This window comes from Canis lupus, chromosome 10 (genome assembly GCF_011100685.1).
Source record: "Canis lupus familiaris isolate Mischka breed German Shepherd chromosome 10, alternate assembly UU_Cfam_GSD_1.0, whole genome shotgun sequence".
NCBI classification, from domain to species: domain Eukaryota; kingdom Metazoa; phylum Chordata; class Mammalia; order Carnivora; family Canidae; genus Canis; species Canis lupus.
In genome coordinates, this window is record NC_049231.1 from 59,805,004 (window position 1) to 59,832,506 (window position 27,503).

Below are 27,503 nucleotides of genomic sequence, written 5' to 3' on the forward strand. Positions count from 1 at the left end.
TCCCTAGAAATAGGAGTTTTTTCATAAACTGGATATCATTTTGTTTATTAGCTAGAAGTGCTTATGGCAGCATAATCTAACCATCAGGCCAACTGACAGCAGATCCAGTAGGCATCAGCTCTTCCAGAAAGCCTCTCAGAGGACTGAATATATTAGATCAAATTTTGTTTGTACATCAGAGGCTCCCAGGCCAAAACCTGTTATACCTAAAGTGCCTAGCATCCAGGAGGAATTAAAAACCTCAATTAATATCTCAACTAATCCTTTATATCATAAAACACAGTTTTACAATGATTGGCAAGCCAGTCTTTTATTGTGTACAACGGCCTTGGGAAAGCCTTTGCTTCACACTAGTGGTATGATGAGCATTTGTCACCAAAGACGACGTCAGTGGGAGAGTGACTCAGAAGGTGGTTACACATGAATTTTCCCAGTAGTTTGGGAGAGTTGAGTGGTGAAAATAAAGAAAGCCTGAGTGATGAGGGAACAATTCCAATTGTCAGGTTACTGAAAAGCAATGGCTTTGCTATCCTTTGAGAAGCTGGGATCCAGGAGGAGGGGCGAATAAAGAATGGTGTTGTGACAGCTTAGACCTAGCCACAAAACACCAGCATATATTAAAGGGAAGGAGTGAACACATTTGGCAAAAGAAGCTAAAAATTGAGAGACTACAAATTAAGGCTCTGCTTGCCCAGCCTATGTAATTCATTCTCCGTTTTGGCACAGGCTACTCCATTATTTCCCCTTGTGCTGTTCCTATCTTCTGCCCCCTATTTAACCCATGAGAAAAGGTGATGGCACTTTCAGCTGCTGTAAACATGAAGCTGCTGAGCAAATACTTCACATAAGGGTCTTCACTGTGGCTTTCAATCTTCCAACTCTATTGTGGGATCTGCCCTTCTATTTCCGTGTCTACTTCAAGGTTATTAAGAGTCAGTCATCCCCCGGGTAGCACCGTGGTGTGAAAAAGAAACCTTAGAGACAGCAGGCTTGTTGTAGAACTTAACCTCTGATACTGGTACAAGGTACTAGGTGACATGAACTGTTACTCACCCGCTCAAAGGTTAAATTACCTGTTTAAAAAAGTAAGCAACATCATAAGCTCCTTTTATACGTTCACATTAATTAGGCTCACTTCAATGATAGAAAACTAAGACTCTAATTAATAAGAATTTAAACTAAAAAGATGTACTGGATCCACTCCCAGCAAAGGTTAATAATGAATTCATGTGCAGTTTTAGAATGTGACAGTTTTCTGTAAAAATGCCGTTTTCAATAAGCAAGTTATCTGTAGAGATAATTTCTAAAGAGCGTACAACAGTGACACTAATTTTAATTGGTCTTGTAGTATTGATGAGAAAGAGTCTGGATCTTGCCAACTCCTATATTCTTTCCATAACATCCATTTGTTGCTTTCCTCTTTATTTCTTCCTTTTTTCAAAGCTTGGCAAGTTTAAAATTTTCAAGAATCTGGACATGAATGTATTTTTCTCTACAAGTGTCAAAAGTTTTCTTTATACATTATTACTCTCTATCAACAGGTTGTTCCTCGAAAGGCTGCAACAAAGCAAGTCAATCAGATGCAAAATAGGTTAATAGAAAAAAACATCCATAGTGAGAGAAGTGCTGAGTCCTGCTTAACAGGGAGAAAAGTGCAAAAAGAGGAGCCGCTGACTGGATTGTTTAACAGTGAGACAGCTCAGGTGAGAGGCTTTTTGTTGTTTCTTTTTTCCTTCATGTTACATTAGAATATGCCCTTTGGGAATAAAGACGTTTTATTTTCTCCTGAGGGCCAAGGTTGTATGGTTTGGTTAAATGAGAAGGGCAGAAAAATATCTTATCCAGTGGATGAAATCAAAGCAGCCGACACCAGTCATCATAGAAACAGAATGACAGTGAGCACATTTGCGTACAGATCTGATTTCTTTCTTTAGCCTTAAGAATGTAATGAAGTGCACTTAAATTTTTTATGCCATCTATGATCCATTAGGGACTCTTCACATATTCCGTACTCTTACATGGCTTCCTCCAATCTCACCCTTCTAATCAAATATAAGTGGAGAGTTTCCCTGTCAATATGGTTGTATTTTAAAATGATGTATTTTTTACGTTAGTCGATCATTTGGTTGGGTGTAGTGACTTACCTTTAGCAGAGGACTCATCCAGGCAACAGCAAAAGTCTTTCCTGATCTAACCCCCCCCTTTTTTTTTTTGACAAGAAGCAGAAGCATACAATGTATATATATCTTTTGTGAAAATTTTTTTTTTCCAAAATGACCAACATTTTATGTGATTGATAACCTGTCATTTTCCCCAACATGATTTGAGGTAGTTTAAAATATGATAGGATATTTTAATGGCCCCTCATCTTCTATCTCCCCCCACCCCCCAGATCGGTGTATCAGGCAGCTGGGATGTTAATCACCAAACAGAACACTGAATTTGGCTTTGAACTTTTTGGCAGCCAAGGCAAAAATTAGATGCGTAGAAGTTGGGCATTTCTTAATCCAATGAGCAAGTGTATACGTTTATCCACGGAAGGCTTTTTTAGTACTAATGAGAATCTTTTGCAGTTACAGTTCCCACCTTATAAAATTATAGACAAATACTGCTTGGTGATAAAATTTTTAGATCTTGAATGTTCGTTTTCAACCCTTACTGTCCACCAGAATTACTTATATATAGAAAAAAAAAAAAAAACTTATATATAGAGATAGGGAGGGATGATAAAAAACTGATGCCCAGGTTCTAAGCAAAGATTCTAAGCAAAGACATTGATTTATTTCAATTGGGGTGGCACTGAGATACATGCATGCAGATATTATCATTCCAGAAAGCTCTTTGTTCCCTTTCTCAGTCAGTCCCTTTACTCCCAGGCAACCACTGTTCTGATATTCTGATTTTCATCACTAGGCTCGTTTGGCCTCTTCTAGAATGTCAAAACCATGTAGTCACACAGTATGCACTCTTGGGTCTGGCTTCTTTCACTCAGCATTGTTTTGTTTTGTTTTAATTCATCCATATTGCTGCATCTATCAGCCATTTGTTCTTTTTCTTGTTGAGTGGTACTCCATTGTGGAACTACATCATAATTCATATATCCGTTCTCGTATTAACAACACCTGGCGGGACACCGTGGTGGCTCAGCGGTTAAGCATCTGCCTTTGGCTCAAGGCACAATCCTGGAGTCCCTGGATCAAGTGCCACATCAGGCTCCCTGCATGGAGCCTGCTTCTCCCTCTGCCTGTGTCTCTGCCTCTCTCTCTCTCTCTCTAATTAATAAATAAAATCTTTAAAAAAAACAAAACAACAACAAAAACGACACCTGGGCTGCCCCTGGCTCTAGCCACCATGAATAATAATAGTTGCTATGAACATTGTGACACAAGTCCTTCTATGGCTACGTTTTGTTTGTCCTAAGAAGTGGAACTGCTAGCTCACAGGGCAGATGTATGTTCAGCTTTATAAAAAGCTGACAAATACTTCCATTCTATACTCCTACCAGTAATCCTAGATCCTCCCCAACATTTGGTTTTGGTCTTTTTAATTTTAACCATTCCAACATACGTTATCTCTGTTGATTTCAATTATCACATGCCTGATAATAATTTGAGCACCTTTTCATGTGCTGACTGCCCATTATCTTCTTTTGTGAAATGTCTTGATCCATTTTATGTGGATGATTGTCTCTTTACCACTCAGTTGTAGGAATTCTATGTACATCTGTATTGTGAATATAGTCTAGTGTGCAGCCTGACCATTTATTTATTAGTTATCTTCAATGAGCAAAAACTGTTATTTTTATTTGAGGTTCAGTTTATCATTTTTTTTTTTTTTTTCTGTAAAGAAACCTGAGAAAACTTTGCCTATCTCAGGGTCACAGTTTGCTATGCATTTTTTAAAAACGTTTATAGTTTTAGCTTTCATTTCAAGTTTCTGAGCCATCTCAGATCATTCTTGTGTATGGTATAAGGGGTTGAGATTATTTTTACATGAAAGAGCCATTTGTCTCAGCACCATTTGTTAAAAATAGTTTCCTTTTCCTAATTAGTTTTGTTGGAGTCTTTTTCAAGTCAGCTAATAGTGTAAATCATGGTCTGTTTCTGGGCTCTCTTCTCTTGTTTGTCCTTACACCAAAACCACACTTCATCAATTACTGCAACTTTACAACAAGTTCTGAAATAGGTAGAAGTCCTTCAAACATTTTCTTCAAGAATGCTTTACCATTTTAGGTTCTGTTCCTTTCCATAAAATTTAAGAACCAGTTTGTCAATTTCCACTAAAAAGCAAATGGAATTTTGATTGCAATTCTGCTAAATCTAAAGATCAGTTTAGAGGAACTGAAGATCCCAGCAACACATTTGAGTCTTCTGATGTATGAAACTGATACTTCTCTCCATTTATGTAGATCTTTTACTTGTCTCAGCAGTGTTTTATAGTTTTTAGTGTAGATATCTTATACATTTTCCATTAAAATTATGTCTAAATATTTTACATTCTATTGTAAATATCATTTTTGCATATTGACCTTGTATCTTGGGATCTTTCTAAATACACTTTTTAATTCTAGTAGTTTTTTTTGGTAGATTCTTAGGATCTTTCTACATGATCATGTTTGTGAGTGGAGTTTTATTTCCTCCTTTCCAACACGTATGCCTTCATATCTTTTTTCATGCTTTATTACACCTGCAGTGACCTCTAATACTATATCCAGAGTGGGCATCCTTGCTTTGTTCCTGTTCTTTGCTGGAAAATACTCATCCCTTAACCATTAAACATGATGTTAGCTTTAGGTTTTTCCTAAATACTCTTTATTGGCTGAGGAAATTTCATTGTAGTTTGTTGAAAGAAAATAAAATTTAGGTCATGAATGTATATTAAGTGTTTTGGGGGGGATCTGCTGATCATATGATTTTTCTCCTTTACTAGAATAATGAATTACATTGATTTTTGAATGTTAAATCAACTTTTTGTCTCTAGGATAAACCCCATTTAGTCATGATGTGTTGTTATACTGAATTCAATTTGCTATTATTCCATTAAGGGGTTTTTTATATCTATATTGATGAGAGATACTGATCTATAATTTCTTTCCTCATATCCTTGTGTGGTTTTGTTTTTAGGTCATTATATCAGTTGGAAGTGTTTATTTTCAGGAAATGTTTTACTAAGATTTCTCTTTCATAAATATTTAATAGAATTTAGCAAGAAAATCATCTGGGTCCAGAGTTTTATCGTAGGAAAATTTTTAATTATGAATTTAACATCTATGATGAAATCATTAGATTTTTCTTTTTCTTCTTGTGTCAATTTTGGTAATATGTGTCATTCAAGGAATTTGTGATCTCATCTAAGTTACATTTTTCAGTACTATGTAGTTCATATTATTCTCCTTTTAGCATTTTCAGTATCCATTTTGATGTCACACTTTTATTCTTGATAATGGTAACCTTTCAGTTTCTTTTTCCTTTTTTTTTGTTGGTAGTCTAGCTAGATGCCTGTTGTTTTTATTGATCTTTTCAAAGAACTGATTTTTAGATTTGCTGATTTATCTACTGTTGATTTTTTTTTTCCTATTTCACAAATTTCCATTCTTTATCATTTCCTTCCTTATACTTATTTTGGGTACTCTTTTCTTTCAAGCTTCATAAGGTAATAGCTAAAATTAATTTTAAACCTTTTTTTTGGGATCCCTGGGTGGCGCAGCGGTTTGGCGCCTGCCTTTGGCCCAGGGCGTGATCCTGGAGACCCGGGATCGAATCCCACGTCGGGCTCCCAGTGCATGGAGCCTGCTTTTCCCTCTGCCTGTGTCTCTGCCTCTCTCTCTCTCTCTCCTCTCTCTCTGTGACTATCATAAATAAATAAAAATTTAAAAAAAAACAAAAAAAAAACAAAACCTTTTTTTTTCCTAAAATATATAGTGGAACACCTGGGTGGCAGAGTTGGTTAAGCACCTGACTCTTGGTTTTGGCTCAGGTGTGATCTTGGCCTAGTGGGATCATGCCCCAGGTCAGGCTCTGTGCTCAGCAAGGAGTCGGAGAGTCTTTCTGCCCCTCCCCCAATCTTGTATGCGTGCACACATGCTCGCTCTCTCTCAAATAAATCTTTTTAAAAAATAAAATAAAACTATACAAAATTTTTAAGCAGTGCTTTAGATGTAGTCCACAAATTTTGATATGTTGTGTTTCACTGTTGTTCAGTTAAATATATTTTCTAATTTCCCTTGACTTCTTTGATCCAGTGGATTATTTAGAAGTATGCTTTTTAATTCCTAAATATTTTTGAGATTGTCTTTGTACCTTTTTGTTTCTGACTTCTAATTTAACAGTTATTATCAGACACATATCCTGTATTCTTAATATCCTTTAAACTTGTGTTATGGCCAAGTTGACCATCTAGTGTGGTGAATGTTCCTTGTGTACTTCTAACAAATGAATACTCTGAAGTTTGCCGTTTACTATTTTAAAATGTTATTAGGTTGATTTTTTGTCTTACTCAAACCTTCTATATCCTTACTGTTTTACTTTATTTTGTCCTTCTGTTGAGTCACGTAATGACAAAGAAACGTTAAGTCTTCAACTGTAATTGCACATTTTCCTATTTTTCCTTTAGTTCTGTAAGTTTTTGCTTCATGGATTTTGATGGCTCTGTTAATAGGTACATACAAATTTAGAACTGTTACATCTTCCTGGTGAAATATCTGTTTATCACCATGAAACATCTTCTGTCAGTATTCTTTGTCTTGAATTCTACTTTATCTGATTTGGTTTTAACAATTCCAGCCTTCCTATGATTAGTTTACATGATATATCCTTTTCCATCCTTTTATGTTAATGTTTTGTATTTTTTTAAAAGATTTTATTTATGTCTGAGACAGAGAGAGAGATAGAGAAAGGCAGAGACACAGGCAGAGGGAGGAGCAGGCTCCCCACAGGGAGCATGATGTGGGACTCCATCCCTGGACCCCGGGATCATGCCCTGAGCTAAATGAAGGCAGCGGCTCAACTGCTGAGCCACCCAGGCATCTCTATTTTGTATTTTCTATGTCTTTGTGTCTGTGAGTGCTTTTGTAAATAACAGTGTTTGTCTTGCTTTTTTCTACAACCTCACAAAACTTTTAATCTGTCTGTTTCCATTTAATGTAATCATTGTAGTTAAATGTACAATCACTGTTTGATCTCTTTTTGCCCTCTTCATTCTTTGTCACTTTTTACCTCCTTCCTGCTTCTTTTTAGAGTAATGAAGAATTTGTCTTTCATCTCTTCAATTTTAAACTATACTGCTTTGGGTTCTTTTTTAGTTTCTTGGTTTTTGTTTTTGTTGTAGTGGGTACTTTAGTTCAGCAAGTTATGGCCTATGGGCCAAATTCAGCAAGCCACCTATTTTTGTAGTTATATTACAACACAGTCATACTTACTCACTTACATATTCTCTTACATGTTGTCGATGGCTACTTTCATGTTATAGTGGTAGAGCTGAGTAATTGTAACACAGACTACATGCCCTAAAAATCTGAATATATTTGCCATCTGTCCTTTAAAGAAAAAGTTTGCAAACCCTTGCTCTCAAACCACTCTAATAGAAATAAAGTGAAAGCTACATATGTAATTTTAAAGAAACAGGTAAAGTTTTCTTTAATAATATAGTCTGATTGAACCAATATCCAAAATATTAGAATTGTAATAAAAATTGAGACATTTTACATTATTTTCTTCATATTAAGTCTTCAAGATCTGGTGTGTTTTATACTAACAGCACACCTTAATTCAGACTAGCCAAGTGTTCAGAACACTCCCAAGTGTTCAAGTCATATGTGGTCAATGGCTACTATAGTAGCATAGCTCTAGAAACTACAACATATATCTTTAACTTATCATACCATAGTCTACCTTGACTAATATACCAACCACTTCACATATAATGTAAGAACCTTATGAAAACACATTTCCATTTATCCCCCATCCTTTGTGCTATTGATGTCATACATTTTGTTTTTACGTATATAATTAATTCCATAATACAGTTACTGTGCTTTAAAATATCAGTTTTAGGGGTACTGGGTAGCATCTAGTTGGTTAAGTTGCTTCTCCCTCTCCCTCTGCTGCTCTCCCTGCTTGTGCTCACTTACTCGGTCTCTGTCAAATAAATAAAATATTTTTTAAAAATTAAAAAATAAAAATCTCATTTCAAAGAAATTAATGAGGAAGAAAAAAAAGTCTTAAATATCCCCATATTTGCTGTTGTTGGAATTCTTCAGACCTTCCATAGATTTGAGTTTACAACTGGTTCTTGGTTTTGAAAATTATAATGTGGTTATTAAGATGATGTCACTGGGGAATCTGGGTGAAGGGTACACAGCAGTTTGCTATTTTTTCAATTTCTGAGTGTTGCAATTACTTTAAAATAAAATGTTAATATATTCAGAAGTAAAATACAGTTCCAGCTCTCCCCACACCAAAAAAAAAAAAAGGTGAAATAAAGATATTTTCAGACAGATAAGTGATAGAATTAGTTTCTAGGAAACCTATACTACAATAAATATTAAAGGAATTTTTTTTTGTTTTTTAAGATTTATGTATTTATTTTAGAGGGAAGGAAGAGAGAGCATGAACGGGAGGCGGGAGAAGGGCAGAGAGAGAGGGAGATAAGCAGATTCCCCAGTGAGTGGAGCACCTAATGCAGGGCTTGATTTCAGGACTCTGAGATCATGACCTAAGCTGAGGTGGGCTTTATTTCATTCTCTGTAATGCCCTCAAGGTCATGCCCTGAGTGTTGCATGTTATCTATCAGTAGTTTAGTTCATTCCTTTTAATTTGGTAAGTAGTATTCTAAAGTATGGATGTAGTGTTGAAGGGTATGTGAGTTGTTTTCAATTTTTCACCTTCCACCTTTTAGTATGATGTTAGCTGTAGATTTTTGGTACATGTTCTTTATCAAGTTGATGAAGTTCACCTGCTTTTCTAGGATATTAAGAGCTATGAATGAGTATTGAATTTTATCAGGTGCTTTTTCTGTATCAATTAGTATGAGCATATGATTTCTCAAATGTCACAAAATCTCATTCGTATTTGGTAGCTCTACAAAAACAGGTGGTGGGCTGGACTTGGACTGTGGACCACAGTTTACCTGTAGTCTATTTCATCTTGAATTAGCTTTGATTATTTGTGGTTTTCTAAGAATCGGCCCATTGTATCTAAGCAGTCATATTTTTATGTGTAGAAATGTTCATAGTACTCCCTTATTTAATCCTTTAAATGGCTATGGGGTCTGTAGAAATATTTCTAGATCTTGAGAGTTTATCAATTTTATTGGTTTTTTCAAAGGATGAGTTTTTTCTTTTTCTATTGTCAATCTCCCTGATTTCTATTCTTTTTGCTATATATTTTCTTTTCTAGTTTCTTGAGATAGTAACTTATGTTTCTAATTGTTGAATTGAGACTTCTCTTTTTTTTCTAGGTATTTAATATATAGATTTAATATTTAATATATAGATTTCACATCTAGCACTGTTAGCCAAACCTTATATACTTTGATATATTTTAATTTACTTCAATATGTTTTTAAGTTTATCTGAGGTCTCTAACCCATTCTGAAGAATGTTTTTAAATTTTCAAGTGTTTGTGGAAACTTTCGTATTCTTTCAGCTTGATTCTTGGTTTATTTTCCTTTTCTTTTTCTAGTTTAGGTGGCAGTTAGACTATTGTTTTGAGCCCTTTCATTTTGTCTATGTAAATATTAAATGCTATGAATGTCTTGTTAAGCCCTGATTTAACTACATCCCATAAATCCTTCTGTATTGTATTTTTGTTAAATTTTGTACTTTTTCATGAGACCTCTTTTGATGCTTTGGCTATTAAGAGTATGTTAATTTATAAGTATTTGAAGATTTTTCCCATTTTGTTACTGATGTCTAATGTATATTATTGTCTGATAATATACTTTGTATAATTTTATTTTAAATTTGTTAAGGCTTATTTTATGACCTAGGGTATGGTCTGTCTTGGCGAATGTTCCAATGCCAACTGAAAAGAGCATGTATTCTGCTGTTTTGAGGCGGAGTGCTCTATCAATATCAGATACATCCCATTGGTGTCTGGTGTCATAATTTTTTTCTATAGCTTAGCTAGTTCTCTTGTAGTCTGTTAATTACCTAGAACAGGCTTTTCTACTTAGAATGATGTAGGGGTACTGCCTTTTCTTAATGCATGACAATGATGGATCAATAGGGCTCCTCTCCAGTGTTGGAGGCCAATGAGAAATAGAGTTGCTGCTTTTTGCTGATGTTTGCTTAATGCAGGTGGGAATGGCCCTTAGGGCTCTACTGCACAATTTCCACAGTGCCTGTTGGGGAGGAAGAGGTACTGCTTCTGCCTATGTTAGTGCAGAGGAGAACAGTCTAAAAGGCTCTGCCCTTTGGTCTCCATAGTATCTGGTAAGGAGGGGGAAGTACCACTGCAGTAATATAGGCTGGAAATGGTTGACAGGGTTCTGACTCATAAATAACCCCAGTGGGATAGGCTACAGCTTTGTTAGTGTGGGGATGGTCTTGCTGACAGGGCTCCACTTGAGTCTCAGTCCTTGGTGGGGAGGGGCAGGTATGCTTCCTGGTTAGCACAAGGTGGCAATACTTGACAGGACTCCACCCCACAGTTTCCACATCACCTAGTGGGAAGTAGAAAGGGTATATATAGCTTCTTTCATGATGTTCATCTAGAATACAGTATAGTCAAAAGTGCTCTGAACTGTGTACTTGCCCTCCTGCTGGTCCATTGTTTAAAGACAGCAGGCTTTTTCTTGGACCTTATTTTGTCTGTGCATTTTGTTGTTTCAAATGTAGACTACATGATAGACCAGGCTGGGATAAATAGGCATCAAAAGAAGGTGTTTGGGGGTGAGACTTCTGGCGGGGTCCTTCCTTGTGTCCTAAGGTCCTTATCCAATCTCCTTTCTATTCTGTACCTTTCAGAAAGTTCTCTTAGTTGCTCTTTGTCCAAAAAAACTTTAGTAGTAATTAAGCAGAAAGAATAGAGTAGAATATACTTACTGTCTTGTCTGGAACTAGATGCCCCTCAACTTCACCATGAAGGGTTCACTGGACATGGAATTTTTCGTTCTGAACTTAAAAGATGCTGTTTCCTGTCTTCTGTAGGTTTTTTTTCCTAATAAGTTAGCAGTTATTCTTACTGACTTGTGTGTGTGTGTGTGTGTGTGTGTGTGTGTGTGTCTTCTGGCTGCTTTTAATATTTGCTTTTTTATCTTTGGTTTTCTAGATATGGTTGTCTTTATGTTTATTCTGCTTTGGATTCATTGAGCTTTTTTTTAATCTGTGGGTTGATAACTGTCATCAAATTGGAAAAGTTTGACCTATGATTTGTTTCATGCCTTAATCCTGATTCTTCTTCAGATACCCAGGTACATGTAAGTTAGAATTCTTTACTTTTTCTCAACAGGACTTTCCTGAGGCTTTTGTTCATTTTCCAAATTAGTCTTTTATCTTGTGCTTCAGTCTAATCCTTTGCCTGACCTCTAGCTATTAAACCTAACCAGTGGATTTTTAAATTTCATGTATTTTTCCATTCAAGCAGTATTTTATGTTGCCCATTTCTCTGATGAGTCTCTCAATCTGTTCACTAATTATATTTAACTTTTCATTTAAGTCCTTGAACATACTTATGTAGAGGTTTTATGTCCTTGTTTGAAATTTTACCATCTGGGTCACATCTATTTCTCCTTTTTACATTTTCCTGTTCCTCATGTATAGTAAGGTTTTATTATATGCTGAATATTATGAATACAAGTCAGGTCTTGAAATTCCACATTTTATTGTATTCCTTTAAAGAGTGCTGACTTTTATCCTGGGAGGTAGTTTATTGGTGATTCAACTTATTAGTCAGGTCCTGACTTGTTTGGGCTTTTTGGAGACTGATCTAAGGTAAGGGTCATCTGAAATTGTAGCCTAAGATCTAGGTGGTTTTTCCTTTTTTCAAGAATGACAGCCTTGTTTGTTTTCTGTGCCTGATAGGTTGCTTCATTTGTCCAGCTCTATTGTGTTCATTTCATGGGCTTTATCAGCAGGAGAGAAGGTCTGATGCCCATTTTTTCATGGCCAGAACTAAAGGAGATATTGATATTTTTAATAGGTTTTTAATTGACTCTGATATGCATTCAAGGCTAGTAACTTGCTCAGAATTCAAGGTTTCTCCACAGCATCACTCTGGGCATACTGAGCTGGGTTAAGGGTCTATCCTGTACACTATAGGATATCTCTGGTCTTTATCCAGTAGATGCCAGTAGTACCTTCTCCCAGTCATAGTAACCCAAAATCTCTCTAGAAATTGCTAAATGTCCTGTGGGGCAAAATTGTCCCAGGTTGGGAAACACTAAACTAGCAGAATAGATTACTGCATACCTTAAGCCCCTGCTACTGAAAGTATGCTGTGCCAACCAGCTGCATTGGCATTACCTGGAGCTTCTTAGAAACACAGAATCTAAGGTCTCATGTGAGACCTTCTGAATGAGATCTGCATTTTAACAAGATCCCAAAATGATTTGTATGCTTTTTCTAATGTTTGAAAAACTATGCCATAGATCAGACTTTTTCTTAAAGAGCCAGACAGTAAATATTTTAGGTTTACAGCCTACTCTTTGTCAGAATAATTCAACTCCACCATTTCAGTATAAAAGCAGCCATAGACAATACATAAACAAATGAGTGTGGCTGTGTTCCAATCTTTATTCACAAAACAGGCAGCTCACAACATTTTTACAACCCATGCCACAGACTATCTTTCCCAAGCAGATCACTCAGTAAACTGAAGACAACTGGTGGTTAAATCCTTACATGAGCGCCTTCCTATTTGATATCAGTTGTTGCTTAAAGAGAGACTGGGCACACAGGTTATATAGTAGACAATTCCATCTTGAAATTCTAGTAGTTTGACTTCTTATCTAGGTGGGTTATCATCTACTTCCACATGTATATGTAAATGCTACTTAAGTTAGCTTCCCAGTGGTCTCAGCCTTTAAAAATATACAATTTGATGGCATATTTTCTTTTTCTTTGTGGAAGAACAGTGCTTTATGGGAGTAATTATCACTTACTTTGCTTATAGCAAATAAAGTTGAAACCTTTTTTAAGTAGGCTCCATGGACAACATAGGGCTTGAACTCATGATCAAAATCAAGTGTCATATGCTCTACCCTGGGCCAGCCAGGTGCATCAAAGATAACAAAACTTTAGGAAAATGGTGATAGGATGACTTTTTAGCTCTCAGGCAGTAAAGAGTAGCTTAAAGTCAGTTATTTGACTCTCAATAGTTTCTTCGAAGTAGAAGAGCTAACTAAAGTGCTTCAAGACATCTATTTTGTTTTATATACCTTATGTATACCTTATGTAGAAGTTACTTTTTACCTTCTAAAACTCTATCCTGAAAGTGACTTTTGTGAGAGTAAAAAAGCTCAAGTTTGAAGAATGGTCATTTAGAGGTCGAGAAAGTAGCTATTGTGAGGAATGATGGTAATACATCAAATGAAGATTGAAATATTTTGCCTTGTTTTTAAATCCCTCCTGACTTGATAAATAGTACAAGGAAGGTCAGGTCACCAATGTGAAGCAGAAACAGAACTTTTAACCAGCTAATTTGAAAGCAGGAAACAGATTCTTGGAGCTCTGGCCAACAGGAATGATGTTAAAAACACTTAAGAAATTCCTGGAACTTACATATATTGTATCTGTTCAGTCTATAGTGGTTGGTCTGTTCCCAGGTAGTTTCCTCTGGTTATTAAATAGCCTCTTTATTTACCAAATAGATGGCATATATGTTGGGTAAAAGATGCGGATGTCATGATGAACTTTGGGAATCACTATTTTTAAATTTTATGTTTTATTGTGGTAGAAAGCATATACCTCAATTGTGTGGTTTAGTAGTGCCAAGTACAATTCATACTGTTGTATAACAAACAATCTCCAGAACTTTGCATTTTGCAAAACTGAAACTCTAGGCCCACTAAATACCAGTTCCCCTCCACTTTGACAACTACCCCTTTACTTTGATATTTTGACACCTTTAAATATTTTGTGTTAGTGGAATCATATACGTCCCTTTGTGACTGGCTTATTTTGCTCTGCATAATGTCCTCAAGGTTCATTCATATTGTAGCATGTGGTAGGATTTAAGGATGCAAAATATTTCATTATATGCTTATATCACATTTTCTTTATCCATTCATCTACCTATAGATCTTTGGGTTGTTTCTTCCTTTTGGCTCCTGGGAATAATGCTATGATGGGTGTATAAACATCTCTGCAAGAAACTTATTTGAATTCTGAATATATATCTGAAGTAGGATAGCTGGATCATATGGTAATTCTACTTTTAATGTTTTGAGGAACTTCTGTACTGTTTCCCATAATGACTGCACCATTTTACAGCCCTACCAAGAGTATACAAGGGTTCCAATCTATCTTCACCATGTTATTTTCTGTTCTTTTGATAATGGCCATTGGTAAGATATACCTCATTCTGGTTTTGATTTGCATTTGTCTTATAATCCATGATGCTGGCATCTTCTCACATGCTTTTAGAGAACTATTCAAGTCTTCTTTACATATTCTGGATACAAGTCCTTTTTTTTTTTTTTTTTAAAGATTTTATTTATTTATTCATGATAGTCACACAGAGAGAGACAGAGAGGCAGAGACACAGGCAGAGGGAGAAGCAGGCTCCATGCAGGGAGCCCGACATGGGATTCGATCCCAGGCCTCCAGAATCGCGCCCCGGGCCAAAGGCAGGCGCCAAACCGCTGCGCCACCCAGGGATCCCTGGATACAAGTCCTTTATCAGATAAATGATTTGCAGAATTTTCTCCCACCCTGTGACTTTTTATTTTAAATGATGTCCTTTGAATTACAAATATACGAGAACTCTTTGGGTCCTACAGTTAGACAAAGATTTTGTTTTTTCCTAAAAGTTTTATATTCTAGCTATTAGGTCTAGAATTTTTGTGTAAAATGAGGTAGGGGTGTAAATTTATCTTTCTGCAAGGATGTCCAGTGTCTTCCACACTTTTGTCGAAAATTACCTGTCCTTGGTCCTTTTGTTGGAAACCAACTGCTCATATATGTGAGAGTTTACTTCTGGACTTTGTTCTATTCCACTGATCTGAATACTGGTTCTTATGCCAGAACCATTCTGTCTTGATTTCTCTAGCTTTGTGGTCAGTTTTGAAATTGAGGAATGTTTCTTTCAATTCTGTTCTTTATCAAGGTTGTTTTAGCTACTTTGGGCCCTGTGCATTTCCAAAGCCTGTTAGGATTTTGACTGAGACTGTGTTCAGTCAATGTGTAAGGTTAGTTTAGCAAAACAAAACAAAATAAACCCACATTTTGCCTAAATAGTAACTGCCCTATGCAATCAGTTTCTGGCTGGAGTTGCTAAGATCTGAGTTCACGTATATTAGGTCCTACCCATGGAATAGTGGCTGATTCTTCCTAAGAAATAAGCATGTTGCTTCTTGCCTTATGGAATTCCACAAATACCTGATTTTTATGTTTATCCAGAGATTTATTATGAGGATATCCTCCTTCATACCTCCACAGGTAGACAACTTGATCCTGCTTGCCATACAGTATGTTCCAAGTCCCTACCAGAGTACAAAGTTAATGTTTATCTTCATGAATCTCTGGCAACATCTCTTGACAAATTTTGTTGTGTGCTTCTAGGCATTTCAGTTTAACACTGTAAAACTATAATTTGTAGAGCCTGTTTGTTTCCTTTTTGGCTAGGAGATTAGAATGAGCATCTTTTCTTGGATCAACTTTCAGGACAAATAAGGATTTTAACCAGCTGTCTTCTCAAGCTCTGTTATTGGAAGACGTCATTCTCCGGAGCCTGGGCAGGAGGCTGCTGATTGATACTGCTCTGCGGACATGTAGCACTGCCCCCACCATCTTGTTCTGCTGCCTTGGCTCCTTTAGAATCATTAATTATTAATGACCAAAAAGCTTTCTAATTATGACTGTCCTGCCCATGTAAGATTAAGCCCAGTTTTTTGTCTTGCCAAGAAAATTGTTTTCATATTTCATATTTTTAGAGGATAAATTACTTATGGGATGGCCCATTTGCTGATTTGAAAGAACCAATCAGTTTAACTAGATTCTGGTTGGTTAATGTGATAAAACATAGGATCCAGGACCTAAAACTTCTCGGGAAAAATATACAAAAATTTGTTCTTTTTGTGTAACATGTTTTATTTAGTATTCTTACAGAATACACAAAATAAGTATTAGGATAACCCAAACCTAACACCATATATATAGTGATTGATATATTTTTTTTCTTCCCTATAGGAAAGCACAAGAAGAAGACAGAAGTATTATGAGTCTGAAGAAAGTCTGAATGAAATAAAAAGTTCTTCACAACAAGCCAGTAGTATACAATTCCCAAATTCATTTTATGAACCCTATCAAGATTTTACCAGGCCAGATATAGTCAATAATTCAAGATCTTCCTCTACTTCTACAACTGGTTTGGAGGTCACAGACTTTACTCTTAGTGAAGAGACAAAGGCAGACATGTATTATTATGGCTTCATCATTCTTTTTCTTTTGACTTTAGTATGTCTTGCTTTATATTTTCTCTGAAGAGCTCAAATAAAATCCTTTTGATAATTTTTAAAGTTGCCAGTTCTTCACAGAAATGTTACATTCTTATTTCAGGATTTCCTCACAGACATTTTCAAGGTAATTGGCTTGTAAAAAGAGAACACATTTTAACAAAGTAAGTTTGTGGACATTCTAAAAATAAGACTGCTTTGTACTAGAAAATAGTGTCATGATACAGTTTAGAAAATACTTTTTTTGGTCAAAGGAGCAATTTAAAAAAGATGTAACAAAATGTTTTAGATAGAAAGATAGATAGATATAGCATATCAACTAATCTTCCAAAACATGTTACTAAAAGCTAGGCACATTATATGAAATGTGATTAATGATTTTCTTACCTTGCTGCAATATGGGCATTCACCAAATATGATGTTAAAACTCTGTCTACTAGTCAGTAGTCCTCTCAACCACTAAAGATTTTAAAAAGAGAAGATAAAGGGAGCAGTGTCAGCATGATTACAAATCACAGATACTCCAAATAGCACATCCTTTGAGTACATATTCTAAAAGATTTGCCTTCTTAATTTTCTTTTACAAAAAGTAAAGGGAACATATCCTGAACCAATACCAGACTGGTAATATGCTGAATAACAAGGGGAGACCAGCATGGATTTCAAGGTCAATGCCATTGGTTTATGGGCCCCTTTATGCACTTTCTCAACTCCCAAAACAGTCACAAAAATAATGCACACAAGTCCATGTGGTTCACAGACCCCACCTAAAATCATTTATTACAAATTAAGCATTGCTGCTATAAAAGATACCATAGGCTCTTGAATATTTAGGTCTTAATCACCAATACTGGGTTAATTCTCAATCCATTAATTAGAAGCATGAAGTAGTCCATTTTTAAAAATTAAATGAATATTCATTATTACAAAAGAAAGCATATGTTCCCTTAAGAATATCTCTATAATTAGACCTGGTACTTTATGATTTTAATATAAGATAAATTGACATCTCTACATTCTCCATTGTTAAAGTGCAGATAACACCACTGCCATCTCTTAAGCACAAAAACGGGAGGTGATATTAAGACAAAGCACAATACAACTACAAGATGTTCTACATATATATGCATATATAGTTAATCATGTCAACTGTGCACTAACATGAATGCTATAGAGATCAAGTGACTACACAGGAATGAAAGCAGAGTTCATATATAGTAAATAGTAAAAGGTTAATGCATTCTTCTCAATATCAAATGTAAGATTCTTACATTTAGTCTATACTTGTGCACTCTGAAAAGTAATAGAGACTTGATAGTGCTACTTCCCTTTCACCTTATTGCCATCACTACTCCCATTTGGATGAGTCTACAGAGTTTGTGCTGTGGTTATTACAGGAGATATTTACTTGAAGAAACCAAGATAACATCAATTTGATTTGTGAGCATCAATAAGCAGTCCATGAACATATTCTAGGTATTTTTTTTCCCTGTTTGGGATTTCTTCACTTATTAGTGACCAGGATGAAAAAAATGAAAGCACATGAGCATCTGGAAATGAACTGGTAAAGAAGCTTATGGCAATAGAGATCACCATTCACTAAATAGATTTTAGACTCCTATATTCCTATGTCATGGTAGCCAAAAAAGTCTTGACAAGGTTATTTTTTTATTTGTACCTCGTATAAGCATATTTGATGGAAAGGCTGTCCACATTGTAAATTATCACACACTTGATCAGGAATGGCACCATCAAGCTGATAGGCATAACAAATCCCACAATCCATAGAAAAATCCTTCAAAAGAAAATAAATATTTATAAGCATATGTGTTTAAAATACACATGATAAAATAAGAAAAAATGAGTAATACATATAAATATTAACTATATAAAGTTTTTATAAAGGTAGCTATATCACTATGTTACAGAAAATAGTTACATCACTATTTAACACCTTAGAAAAGCTATTTGTGAAAAGAATACTTCCTTTTTCATCCAACAAGTAACACACACACAGATCTCCTCAAAAAGAGATTCTATTTTGGGCTCAGTTTTCCCATATTGTACGTCAATATAATGGCACAGTAGTATGCAAAGAGAAGAACTGACATTAGCTAGTGATTACTAAACTTCAAAATTCTATAACTAAAGGAATAAGACAAAAATATCCCCACCACTTTGAGTCTACAACCTCTCAGCAGCTTTATCAAAAATCAATTCTAAGTTTATTATTTTTGCAACACAGTAATGTCTATTCATTTTTAAAAACTGTACAGCCACCTTTCACAAATACATCAAGCTAATTAAAACTTTATTTCAATGATTCATAAGTAGATAGTAATAGAATATCCAAACATCTCATTAGCTACTTTAGACCTTTCCCCCTATTTTTAATAATAAAGATGTCTGTCATTAATCACTTTACTGCTATGAAGACCATGAAAAAAGTATACTTAAACCACTTATCAAAGGTTAACAAGTTCTTTGATGCTACTGTTGCTTGCAGTTCAGAAGTCTGTTATAATATTCTTCCAATTCCCTCCCTTTCAGCCTCATTTTTCTCTGGTGTCTAAAAGATGAACATTTAACTTTCATTATGCTATGCTGTTTGGAATATCAAAGCACTGATAAAACTTACAGATTTTTCCAGGTTAGCACGAGCTGGAAAATCTATTTCTAAAACATCTTTCAAGTTTTGTAACAGACTATTTTCTGGATCCCTGAAAGCATGAAAAGAATTTTGTTACTAAATTTGCAAATTAATAGAAAACATAATTGTATTGCAAAGTTACCTACCACAAATGTATGTTTCTGCTCAGTTTAATTCCCAGCGGTTTTACCACTTCAGATGGGGGGAAAAGAGAGTTTAATAATTTAGCGTCTGCTGCTCTCACTTTGTGAAGTGACATTTAGCACAGAATTTTTTTTTTAACTGAGATATAACTGGCATACAACATTGTATTAGTTTTAGGTGTACAACATAATGATTTGGTATATGTATGTATTACGATACACTTCCTACACAGTTTAGTTAACATCTATCACTGCATGTAGTTACAAATTTCTGATGAGAACATTTAAGATGTATTCTCTTGGCAGCTTTGAAATATACAATATTGTTAAATACAGAACTTGCTAATCACTTAACTATAAAATCTAAATCATGTATGTTTTAAAAACTACAAAAGTACATAGTTCAGAAAGATGAGACATTTTCATTTAAAATGATTACCTATATATATTGATATTTTAGAGTATTTTAACAGTGCAAGATAATTTTATGACTCTGTTAAAAACACTTAAATATGAGATCTCATACCATGGTCAGCTCCAAGAAAGCAGCACTCAGGAAGCATAGTGGGATGCCTGGGGTCAACCTCTATATTTATTGAAGCCCTATTCTCTAAAATATAAGAATATTAAAGTTTATAGAAGTAGAAAAGTTCATCAGGCAAAAAGTAAAGGAGCACTTATCTGGATACTTATTGTACCAAAGGATAGATTAGCTAATGTTTTATAGTTTTTTTAATAAGTGTATTAGTATTTTATAATCTAATATAAATTTTGAAATTACGATTATGACTAAAGATTTGGGGATCCATCCAGAGTTTCAAAATACACAGTCAATTCACTGAGTTACTACAATTAATTTATACTAGAATTCTGGTCAGAATTTTATTGCAGTTTAAATAAAAATTATCTATATGGTGATAAAGATCTTTAATGTTAAAAAAAATAGCAAGATTGAGAAATAATTATCTAAATGACTTCTATGACTTTCTTGAAAAGCAGAACTGTGGTCAAACATAAAAAGACCAAACACAATAAATGGTAAAAACAACATGTTTATGATTTTTTATGAAATTTTATCAAAACATTCTCTATCAATAATCACTTTTAATATAAATAGACTAAATGCTCCAATCCAAAGACAGGGTGTCAGAATGGTAAAAGAAAAAAAAAAAAAAAAAGACCCATCTATATGCTGCCTGCAAAAGACTCATTTTAGACTTAAAAACACCTGCAAATTGAAAGGGAGGGGGTGGAGAAACATTTATCATGTAAATGGGTTTCAAAAGAAAGATGAAGTAACCATATTTATATCGGACAAACTAGACTATTTTTTAAATTCAATTAACATGTAGTATATTATTTCAGAGGTAGAGTTTAGTGATTTATCAGTTGCATATAACTCCCAGGGCTCATTACACCACTTGCCCTCCTTAATGCCTATCACCCAGTTACCCCATTCCCCCACCCACCACACCTCCAGCAACCCTCAATATGTCTTCTATAGTTAAGAATCTCTTATGGTTTGTCTCCCTCTTTGATTTCAAGTTATTTTTACCCTCCCTTCCTCTATGCTCCTCTGTTTTGTTCCTTAAATTCCACATCTGAGTGAAATAATGTAATTTTCTCTGACTTATTTCACTTAGCACTAATACCCTCTATTTCCACCCATGTCATTGCAAATGGCAAGATTTCACCTTTTTGATGGCTAAGTAATATTCCAACCCACACAGAGATACACACACACACACACACACCACTCCACATCTTCTTTATCCATTGATATGTTGATGGACATCTGGGTTCTTTCCATATATTTTAGCTATTATGGACACTGCTGCTATAAACACTGGGGTGCAGGTGCCCCATCAAATCACTATGTTTGTATCCTTTGGATAAATACCTAGTAGTGCAACTGCTGGGCCATAGGGTAGCTCTATTGTTAACTATGGACAAACTAGACTTTAAACCAAAGACTATAACAAGAGATGATAAAGAAGGGCATTATATCATAATAAAGGAAACAATCCAACATGAACATCTAACAATTGTAAATATTTATGTTCTATATATTTCAGTAGAAGCACTGAAATATATAGAACAATTATTAAAAACAAAGGAGCTGAGAGATAACAGTAATAGGGAACTTCAGGACCCCGTTTACATTAATAGATCATCTAAGCAGATCAACAAGGAAACAATGGCTCTGAATGACATACTGGACCAGATGCACTAAACAGATATTTTCAGAACATTCAACCCTAAAACAGCAGAATACCCATTCTTTTCAAGTGCATATAGAATATTCTCCAGAATAGATTGCATATTAGGTCACAAAAACAGGCCTCAACAAATACAAAAAGATTAAAATCATATCATTCACCTTTTCTGAACACAATGCTATGAAACTTAGTCAACCCACAAGAAAAAATTGGGGAAGACCACAAATACATTGAGGTTAAACAACATGCTACTAAACAATGAATGGGGTCAAACAGGAAATAAAAGAAGAAATTAAAAAATACATGGGAACAATTGAAAATGAAAACACAACAGTCCAAAACCTTGGGGATGCAGCAAAAGTGGCCCTAAGAGGGAAGTATGTAACAGCAATACAGGAATACCTCAAGAAGCAAGAAGAATCTCAAACAACCTAACCTTACACCTAAAGAAGCTAGAAAAATAATGACAAAGCCTAAAGCCAGTAGAAAGAAGTAATATTAAAGCAGAAATAAATGATATAAAACTAAAAATAAACACCCTCGCCCCCCAAAAAAAGAACAGATTGATGAAACCAGGTGCTGGTTCTTTGAGAAAAAAAAAATAATAATAATAAACCTCTAGCTAGACTTACCAAAAGAAAAGAGAGAAGGGGTCCAAATAAATAAAATCACAATGAAAGAGGAGAAATAACAACCAAAACCACTGAAATACAATTATAAGAGAATATTATGGAAAAACTATATGCCAACAAACTGGGATAACCTGGAGGAAATGAATAAATTCCTAGAAACGTAAATTACCAAAACTGAATAAAAAAGAAACAGAAAACTTGAACAGACTGATAACGAGCAAAGAAATTGAATCAGTAATCCAAAAACTCCCAACAAACAGAAGTCCAGAGTTAGATGGCTTCACAGGTGAATTCTACCAAACTTTAAAAGAAGAATTACTACCTAGTTCTCAACTATTTGGAATAGTTCTTAAACTATTCCAAAAAATGGAAAAGGAAGGAAAACCTCCAGATTCATTCTATGAAGCCAGCATCTCCCTGATACCAAAACCAGATAAAGACTCCAGTCAAAAAGAGAACTTTTGGTCAATATCCCTGAAGAGCATGGATGCAAAAATTCTCAATAAAATACTAGCAAGTTGAATACAAAAATACATTAAAAAAAAATCATTCACCACAATCAAGAAGGATTTATTCCTGGGCTGCAATGCAATGGTGGTTCAATATTCACAAATCAATCCATGGGATATATATACCATATTAAAAGAAGGATAAGAATCATTTCAATAGATGCAGAAAAGGCATTTGACAAAATACAACATTCATCATTCATGATAAAAACTCTCAACAAAGTAGAGTTAGAGAAAACATACCTCAACATAAAAGCCATCTATGAAAAATCCACAGATATCATCCTCACTGAGGAAAAACTGAGACCTTTTCCTCTATGATCAGGAATAAAACAGGGATGTCCACTTTCACTACTGTTATTTAACATAACATTGGAAGTCCTAACTACAGCAGATGGCAAAAAAGAAATAAAAGGCATCCAAATCAGCAAGGAAGAAGTCAAACCTTCACTCTCTGCAGATGATATGTATTCTATATACAAAACCCACAAGACTCCATAAAAAAACTGTTGGAATTGATAAGTGAATTCAGTAAAGTTGCAGGATACAAAATTAGCGTTCACATGTCTATTGTATTTCTATACACCAATAATGGATCAGCAGAAAGAGAAATTAAGGAATCAGTCTCACAATTGCACCAAAAACAAGATACCTAGGAATAAACCTAACCAAAGAGGTTAAAGACCTGCACTCTGAAAACTATAAAACAATTATCAAAAAAAGTGAAGATGACACAAATAGACATTCTATTGAAGATTAAAAGAAAAAATACTGTTAAAATGTCTATATTACCCAAAGCAATCTACACATTTAATGTAATCTCTAGCAAACTACCAACAGCATTTTTCACAGAACTAGAACAAATGATCCTAAATCTTGTATGGAACCACAAAAGATCCTGAATAGCCAAAGCAATCTTGAAAAAGACAAGCAAAGCTAGAGGCATCACAATTCCAGACTTCAAATTATATTATAAAGCTGTAGTGATCAAAACATCATGGTATTGGCACAAAAACAGACACACAGGTCAATGGAACATAATAGAAAATCCAGAAATAAACCTACAACTATATGACCAGTGAATCTTTGACAAAGCAGGAAAGAATATCCAATGGGAAAAGAATAGTCTCCAACAAATGGTGATGGGAAAACTGGGACAGAAACATGCAAAGGAATAAAATTAAACCACTTTCTTACACCAAACACAAAAATAAATTCAAAACGGGTGAAAGACAAACTGAGTGTGAGACCTAAAACCATAAAAATCCTAGAACACAGGCAGTAACCTCTTTGTAACACTGGCCATAGCAACTTCTTTCCAGGTATTCTGATGCAAAGGAAACAAAAGCAAAAATAAGCTATTGAAACTTCATCAAAGTAAAAAGTTTCTGCACAGAGAAGGAAACAACAAAACTAAAAGGAAGCCTACAGAATGATATTTGCAAAATGACATATCTGATAAAGGGTTAGTATCCAAAATATAAAAGAATGTATAAAACTTAACACCCCCCAAAAAACAAATAATCCAATGGGAAAATGGGCAGAAGATATGAATAGACATTTTTCCAAAGACATACAGGTGGCCAACAGACACAAAAAGATGCTCAAAATCACTCTTTATCAGGGAAATATAAATCAAAACTCTAATCAGATACCACTTCACACCTGTTGGAATGACTAAAAACAACATAAACAGGTGTTGGTGAGAATGTGGAGAAAGGGGAACCCTCTTGCACTCACTATGGGTTGGAATTCAAACTGGTACTGCCACTCAGGAAAAGAGTATGAGCTTCCTTAAAAAGTTAAACATTAGAACTACCCCACGATCTGGCAATTGCACTATGAGGTATTTTCCCAAAGAATACAAAAATACTAATTCAAACGGATACACGCACCCTGATGTCTACAGCAGCATTATCTATAAAAGCCAAATTATCTACAGCCAAGGGTCCATCGACTAATGAATGGATAAAGAAGAGGTGATATAGATATACAATGAAATATTACCCAGGCATAAAATACAATAAAATCTTGCCATTTGCAACTATGTGGATAGAGCCAGGGAATATTATGCTAAATGAACTAAGTCAGAGAAACACAAATACCATGTGATTTCACTCATACTGGAATTTAAAAACTTAAAGAATAATAAAAAAATATAGAAAAAAATCTTTACTGAGTTCTTCTGTCCCATGTGAAGCTTTCTATTGTAAGTTAACAATGGATTCTATCCATATTAAATCAGAAATTCATTCAATACATAAACAAAAACAACTAAACTGTTTACAGAATCTAAGAAAATCTATTTCTACTTGGCACCAGATTCTTTTTATAAACTCTATCTGCAGGAATATTGTATTAATTTCAGAAGTTTTACTATTTTTAAAGGTATACATTAATATAACTATAAATAAAGTCTAATTGGATTTTATTTTTACAGTAAAAATGGCTTGATAAATTTCATATACTATAGCATTAGCTTTTGGCTAAGGCTGGCAATAATATGAGCTCAATTACAACAGACCTGACAAAAAGATAATCATGCAATATTTAAAAAATGACTACAAATCATTCATGGGAAAAACGAAAATACAAGTTAACTTATAATCTCATTTGTTTACACATTCTTTACCATGAGCACAAATTCCATATTAGCCTTTAGCAATGTCATGTACTAAAGGCCCCAGAAATTACTTAACAGTGGGTACATTATTTAATATACTTCAATTAATTTGCTAAAAGCTTGGCCTTAAAAAGGCAAATCAATGCTTGAAGGGAAAATAAAAAGAGCTTGAAGGTATATATAGAGTGAATAAAAACCAGGTTGTTTATGCTGAAAATGAGAAATATAATAAAGGGATATTTAATCATTACCTGATCAAAAAAATTATTTAAATGGAGCCATGAAGGAAATTAATTACTATAGTTCTTTGATGAAAATATTTTCATTAATATCTATTTGTTTACAAATATACCATAATTTGTTATTCCAAATTAAATACCATTAGACTTCTTAGACTGAGTAACAATACTAATTATAGAACTGCTGCACAATACCTTCCTTTTCTCATAATTACATGTTACTTTTCTCCCAGATAATCTATTATGCCTGGGGGAAAAACTATAAAAATTTATAATGTGGATATGATTCACAACAGAATTTTGTAATATCCTTTGGAATATATACCTTTTAACAATTTATTTGGGCTAAGAAAAACACGAAGGAAACATAAACAGGTATAATCATCAAACTACACTACTTACTGTGAACTCAAATATAGCTTAATATATCTAAAATATTGACAGCTTGAATTCTAAAACTAACATATATTACTTGTTCATAATGAAAATACAGTAATAATTTTATAATAAAGATAATATGGTAATATTGCAGGGATATTTATAGTTATATCACATATTATTCATTAATATGTATTTATAGTAAAGAAAATACTTAAAATATGTCTATTATTTTGTGTTTTCTATTTACTCTTCAATGACATGCATGGCCCACTTCAGCTTTTTTTATCCTCTCAATTTTGTCAGAAAATATTCCCAGATCTGTTCATGTCAATCTTATCTAGATTCATGGATGAAGACTTCCATTATTATAATTTTTTTCCTAAGCAATAATGTAAGTCTTGAAAAACTTGTTCCACTATTTCTGTGCTAATTAGAAGCTAATTAAACAGTATCTCTGAATGATACTTCCATTGGATCATCACCTTTTATAATGAAATACCTCAGTACTTGCCCTTTTCTCCTGAAATATTTACATTCAAATACATAGTAATAAACCACAGTTCATCCCAAAAAGTTTTAATCGTTGACTTCATGCAAAAAAGTCTCACCTAAGAGTCCAACGTCCTCTTTAGATCCATTTTCCTAAGTAATACAAAGTACAAACACACATACGTGAAAAGCCTCCTTAATCCTTTTTCTTACCTAGTGCAATTCTGCGTGTTGTTGCACTCCGGGTAGGTTTTTCTGGCTCAAGTACCCAAGTCTTCTCATCGATTTCATCCATAACATCCCAGAAGGCCTTCAGTGATTCTAAGGCTGCCAAAAACTGACTGTAAATGCTTATTAAGGAACTCTGTGAAAGACAGATAAAAGCTGCATAAGTTGCAGGACACTCTTATCAACAGCAGATAATCTTTCACTTAAAACACAATTCTATTTATAAATTTTAAGCTCTGTTTCATTTCAGCTGAAACTATTCTAGTAAACAAGAGTCAACTCTACCCGCTTCATGTCTCTTCATCTCCATTAGCATTGACAGAATCTTTTGATTGTCATTACAACAGTGCATCTTACTAGGAATTGTTTTTTAAAGACCATATTTATTTTTATTATGATGCATTCTGTACTCTATTTATAGAATAATTACTAATACAAGATGACATGTAGGTACTTTATTAGTGACTATACTATATACATATTGAGCATAGTGTCTATATAATTTTATATGAAAGTTATCAAGTTATCTAGTATGCAGTTATGAAGTGCAGCATTATTTTTAATTCGATTAAATTGCTTTAAAAATTATTAACTTTACAGACTTATTTAGGCAGAGTATAAAAAGGTTCTACATATATTTTCCCATAAAGTTTTTGATTAAATTCAAATAATAATGCAGTACATTTTTTATAATATGGATCTATTAAAGAGAATAATGCATCTTTTGGTGAGTGGGGAAAAATGTTTAATTGGGGCTGAACGTTAGTGTTCCCCTT

General features: G+C 34.3%; 2 protein-coding genes across 8 annotated transcripts in view; one reads left to right on the forward strand and one right to left on the reverse strand.

Moving 5' to 3' along the window:
* The window catches only part of VRK2 (VRK serine/threonine kinase 2), a 215,441-nt gene extending 198,768 nt beyond the window's left edge, over positions 1-16,673 (forward strand). For both annotated transcript variants that reach the window (XM_038551317.1, XM_038551316.1), the window contains exons 13-14: positions 1,542-1,703; positions 16,349-16,673. In XM_038551317.1, the coding sequence (XP_038407245.1) occupies positions 1,542-1,703; positions 16,349-16,642 (456 nt within the window). In that variant the 3' untranslated portion in view covers positions 16,643-16,673. The remainder of the gene's footprint in view (positions 1-1,541; positions 1,704-16,348) is intronic.
* Positions 1-27,503, reverse strand: part of FANCL (FA complementation group L) — a 116,179-nt gene that overhangs the window by 6,082 nt on the left and 82,594 nt on the right. For 4 of the 6 annotated variants that reach the window (XM_038551321.1, XM_038551322.1, XM_038551320.1 and 1 more), the window contains 6 exons: positions 26,713-26,863; positions 19,934-20,017; positions 19,411-19,456; positions 19,253-19,334; positions 18,293-18,409; positions 17,002-17,073 (listed from right to left, as the gene is read on the reverse strand). In XM_038551321.1, coding sequence (XP_038407249.1) covers positions 17,002-17,073; positions 18,293-18,409; positions 19,253-19,334; positions 19,411-19,456; positions 19,934-20,017; positions 26,713-26,863 — 552 coding nt within the window. Of the gene's footprint in view, positions 1-16,216; positions 16,750-17,001; positions 17,074-18,292; positions 18,410-19,252; positions 19,335-19,410; positions 19,457-19,933; positions 20,018-26,712; positions 26,864-27,503 lie in introns of those variants that run through there. The other 2 variants (XM_038551323.1, XM_038551324.1) reach the window with 2 other exon arrangements.